Source organism: Myotis davidii, unplaced genomic scaffold (genome assembly GCF_000327345.1).
Source record: "Myotis davidii unplaced genomic scaffold, ASM32734v1 scaffold43, whole genome shotgun sequence".
Taxonomy (NCBI): Eukaryota; Metazoa; Chordata; class Mammalia; order Chiroptera; family Vespertilionidae; genus Myotis; species Myotis davidii.
In genome coordinates, this window is record NW_006294590.1 from 399145 (window position 1) to 404384 (window position 5240).

The following is a 5240-nucleotide window of genomic DNA, read 5'->3' on the forward strand; positions in this document are numbered from 1 at the left end:
GGAGCAGCAGCAGACGGACGGTGGGGATCCCGGGAGACGTGCAGTCCTCGGTGGTGAAGGGCTGCAGGGCCCTCTGTCCCGCTCTCAGTCCCGGCCTCTCCACCCAGCTGGTTCCTGAGCCCGGTTCTCAACAGCCCCCTCTCACCACAGCGCACCTCCCCCAGGCTCAGCAGAGCCCTCTGAGTCTAGTCCGCAGGCATTTTGGGGGGAATCCATTCCCTCGCTCCTGTGCTGGTTGCTGAGACTCGTCTGCACCCTGATTTCAGCGACTCCAAAACACCAGCTTCTGACCAGTCCCTCTGCTGCTCCCCTCCCTGCCCCCCACCCCCCCTTGGCCAGGTCTGACCTCTGCCACCTGCTGGAATGTCCCCAGTGACCATCAGCCTGAGTCCACACTCAGTGCCATGTCCGTGTGTCCGTTCTCAGGCGTCCAGGCCCTCCCCCTCCTCTAGGCCCCACTCCAGCTCCCCACACGTGCGCCCTGCCATTGGACTGCTCTGTGTGCCTTCTTTTTTATTTAAATATATATTTTTAATGATTTCAGAGAGGAAGGGAGAGAGAGATAGAAACATCCACGATGAGAGAGAATCATGGATCGGCTGCCTCCCGCACACCCCACACTGGAGATCAGGCCCGCAACCCAGGCATGTGCCCTGACGGGGAATCGAACCCTGACCTCCTGGTTCATAGGACAATGCCCTGAGGCACGCCGGCCAGGCTCTGTGTGCCTGCCTGCCAGGGCACGTCACCTCTTCCCTGCCTGGTGAATGCCTCTGGGCCGGGGAATTGTAAATCAGCACATGCCGATCCTCTCCCCTCTTCTTTCTGCCCATTTAGGAAGCTCGACCTGCCCAGCCAGGCTTTGGAATCCGCCGCTGAAGGGGACTTTGAGCTGCAGGGATACGCCTTCGAGGCGGCCGAGGAGCAGCTGCGGGGCCCGCGGACCGTGCGTGTGGGGCTTGTGCAGAACAGGATCCCTCTGCCCGCGGATGCCCCTGTGGCCAAGCAGGTGCGGCTGCTTTTGCCCCTAAATAGACACACGGGCCGGGCCTGCTCTGTGTTTTGGACGCATCCACAGCCCCCTGCTGGCCACTTGGTCTAGGCCAGCAGGTGCATCGAGTGCCCAGACACCTCTGCCCTGGCCGCCCCCTCTTCTCCTGCCTGTCTCTCTCCCCCTCTCTCTCTCTCACTCTCTCCCTCTCCCTCTCTTCTTTTTGATTTGCCTCCTCCCCTTCCTCTGCCTTCCTCTGGCTTCTCATGGTTCTTTCCACCTCCACCTCTGCTTCCTCTTCTGCTGTTAATCTGTGGCTCCGTTTTCCCCTGGGGATGGTGCCCTCCTGGCTGGTTCGAACTCCCCACGGAACTCGGCCTCTCAGCCTCCCGCCAGCAGCACCGGTCAGGACCCGCCCGTCTGTCCCGTGTTCCTCCGCCTTGTCCCTCGGCTGGGACTCGCTGTCCCCAGGTGTCCGTCAGCTGAGGGGGCCGCAGGGCTGCGGGATGTGATCGGCGTTTGCTTACAGGGACTCTCCACGGGACAGCTGGTTCTTTAGGTTTCTTCCCTAAGAAACCTGTTGGCGCCGGCGGGCGGGGTGCTGTGTGCACGTCCTCCCGCTTCCCTCCCGTGGCTCCAACCTCCCAGCTCGCTCTGCACAGGTGCCTCCGGCTGCCGCGTGCTCGGGTTTCTTAGGGTCCTCGAGACCCCGGGGATCAAGTGGGTTCCAGGTCGGGTTTCTGCATTGTCCTCACATCGGTTCTTCTTCTGCTTTTTATTATTATTAATAATAATATATTTTTATTGGTTTCAGAGGGGGGAGGAGAGAGAGACCAATGAGGAGAGAGAATCATGGATTGGCTGCCTCCTGCACGCCCCACACTGGGGATCAAGCCCACAACCCGGGCCTGTGCCCTGACCGGGAATAGCACCCTGATCTGGTTCATGGGTCGACGCTTAACCGCTGAGCCACACCGGTCGGGCCTTCCTCTCCTTTGGTTGGATTGAAAGGGTTCTGATTTCCAGATGAGTTGGTTGTCAACATGTCTCCTTGATGGTCCCAGATTGCAGTGTATTCTGTGCGTTGGAAACTAAGGGGGGAATGCAAGGAGGGTCACATGAGAAGGGCGGGGCGGGGGGAGCAAGGCAGGCGCTGGACGGCAGGGTCGTCCCCAAGTTTCCACGCTCTACGGAGGGCTGTTCCACTTCTGGGCGGTCGGAGAGGGTCCTTCCAAAGACGGGCTCACCAAACGCCCGGGGACCAGGGCACAGTGCAGGGCTTGCTTACGACAAAGACAACCTTCTGCGGGGGAAGGTGCAGGCCTGAGGAGGGACTGCCCACAGGACCTGCCCAGTTAGGGTTTGTGATCAGACCGCCCCGTGAAGTCACTTCCCACAGAGCCCCCTTTTGTCCTCAGTTCCCCCTTTCGGTCGGAAGAAGGAGCTGATGACCAGCTCCGGCTTGGATAGTGCGGTCTCAGCTCGAGAAAGTCTCATTCCTAGGAAGTCTCAGTGTCAACATCCTCTTGCTGACCTTGGGGACGGGGCAGTCCCGTCACCACGGAATGTGAGTTGAGGCCGAGTTTTCCCTAAAAGGACAAGGGCAGGTACATGGAAGGGAGTCAGCGCCCGGGACCGTTTCCCTCCCAGGAACCATCATGATCCGAGTCTTGCTGTCTGTCTCATTTTTCTGTATTTTGCATCTAATATAACATTTACATAAGCCATAGCAAGAGCATTAACAGTTATCTTATACACATGTATTCAGTAATCCTAAACAGTTGGATTCTATAGAAAAACCCAATGAACAAATGTAAGTATTATGGCTAATATCGTTAGCAGGAAAGACAAACAGAATAGATTCTGGGTTCAACATCAATCCGTAGGTGTGTGCACAGGCCTCATCAGTGCCTTGGGGTGGCTGTCTACCTCTGATGCCCACAGCTTCTCATCCTAGAGGAGCCAAGGTTAGGGGTCCATTCAGGTGGGGTGCCTGATACAGTCCCTTCCAACCAGGTTGGAGAGTGCCTTTATTTGATGTCCTTTCCAGGTTCACCCAGTTTGACGCTGGGTGGGGCACAGGGGCCTGTGCTGGTACCCAGCTCCGGGTCTGGGCCTGCGGGGTGCTGGGCGGGCTTCTTTAAAATCCTGCCAGCAGCCCGAGCCGATTTGGCTCAGTGGATAGAGCGTCGGCCTGCAGACCGAAGGGTCCCAGGTTCGATTCCAGTCGAGGGCGCGTGCCCGGGTTGCGGGCTGGATCCCCAGGAGGGAGTGTGTAGGAGGCAGCCAATCAATGATTCTCATCATTGATGTTTCTATCTCTTCCTCTCCTTTCCTCTCTGAAATACATACACCTAAATCCTGCCAGCATATGTCGATGTAAGAAACGTCCACGTTTGTAGAAAACTTTTGTGAGTTTATTTGAGCCAAACTGATGATCCTGCTGGGAAGCGAGGTCTCACGTGCTCCCCTAATCCTCGATTTTTAACTTGCCAGGTCTCCGCCCTTCACAGGCGCATAGAGGCCATCGTGGAGGTGGCTGCGATGTGCGGAGTCAACATCATCTGCTTCCAGGAGGCCTGGAGTAAGTCTCTGGGGCGGGGGTGAGGTGGGGGGGTGGCTTTCTCAGCCGCCCTTGGGCAATACTGCGTTATCTCCATGTTGATAAGGGCCTGCTCCGTGGTTTTTAAAAAGTCTCCTTTCTTTTCTCATCCATAGAAAGTTTCTTGTCAACAAAACCAGGAACCCAGGAAGCCCAGCCTCTCTCCCTCCCTTTCACACGCCCCCGTCTGTCATCTGGTCCTATCAGTTCTTCCTCCCAAATCCTTCTGAATCGGTTTTCACTTCCTCTTCTTGTTAATCCTCACCTGAGGATATTTTTCCACTGATTTTTAGAGAGTGGGAGAGGGCCAGGGCAGAGCCTGCAACCGAGGTACGTGCCCCCGACCAGAATGGAACCTGGAACCCTTCGGTCTGCAGGCTGACGCTCTGTCCACTGAGCCGAACTGGCCAGGGCCCCTCCGCCTCAGCACTGCCCAGGTCCCAGGCCCCAGGAGCCGTCACAGTGGCGTCTGTAATCGCCTTCAGCTGGGCTCCTTGTGCCCTGGGCTTCTTTCCCTGAACAGCTTTCTGTTTGCCCTGGAACTGGCTTTGTGTTCTGTATCCTTGCCGCAAATTCTACCCCAGCTCTCTGCCAGTTTCCTAAAGCTGTCTGTTGGTTTCATCTCCTGGAAGGCACGTGGCCCGTGGCCTTCTGGCTCTCTCAGGTCTGAGCTGGGTGTCCCCTCTGCTGGCCAGGGTCGTCCTGGGGTTCCCCATCACCGTCATCCTGGGGAGTTCCTTTGCCTCGCTCTTGTGTTCTCCCATCCCACGCCTTCCTCTTTCTTGGTTTGCTCCCTCATTTAGGGGGAGTACAGTTGATCCTTGAATAACGTAGATTTGACCTGTGAGGGTTCACTTATATATGATTTTGTTTTCATCTAAAACAGACAACCTAAACTTACAGTATCAATAAATACAGCACAGTACCGTCCTGTAAATATATTTTTTCTTTTCTTAATAAGATTTTCTTTCTCTCTAGCTTATGTTATTATAAAAATACAGTATATAATATAGCTAGCACACAAAATATGTGTGACTCGGCTGTTTACGTTATTGGTAAGGCTTCCGGTCAGCAGTAGACTATCAGTCGTTAAGTTTTGGGGGAATCAAACTGGAGGGTTTGTTGCCTCTAACCCCTGTGTTTTCAGGGTCCACTACAGTTCCCTGAGAAAGAACACACAGGAGGTAACGTTTTGGGGACCTTGCACATCTGAAAATATGTTTCTCCTACGACTTGGTTGATAGTTTGGTTGGGTATAGAATTCTAGGTCAGCAATCGTTTTCTTTCAGAAGTTTAAACACCTTGCTCCATGGTCTTCTGGCTTCAGGTAGTTTTCTCCAGAAGTTTGTAGGAGCTTCTCTTTCTCTCTAATACTTTGAAATTGCAGAGTGACATGCTGTTGTATTTATTTTAATCCACTATTCTAAGCACTCCATGGGTTATTTCAGTCTAGAAATTTGGGTCCTTCAAATCTAGGAAATGTGCTTACATTGTTTCATTAGTCATTTTCTCCCCTCCCTTTTTTCTCTGCTTTCTTCCTGATCTCTTGCTATTAGGATATAGGAACTCTGGGCTCAATCCCTATTTTTTTAATGTTTCGTTTTGTGTTTTTTTTACATCTCTGTCTCCCGCCCTCCCCCCCCCCCC

The 5240-nt window shown here is 54.3% G+C and overlaps 1 protein-coding gene across 1 annotated transcript in view; it reads left to right on the forward strand.

Moving 5' to 3' along the window:
• UPB1 (ureidopropionase, beta) overlaps positions 1-5240 on the forward strand; it is a 23140-nt gene that overhangs the window by 3372 nt on the left and 14528 nt on the right. The window contains exons 2-3 of the mRNA XM_006768743.2: positions 838-1009; positions 3488-3575. Coding sequence (XP_006768806.1) covers positions 838-1009; positions 3488-3575 — 260 coding nt within the window. The remainder of the gene's footprint in view (positions 1-837; positions 1010-3487; positions 3576-5240) is intronic.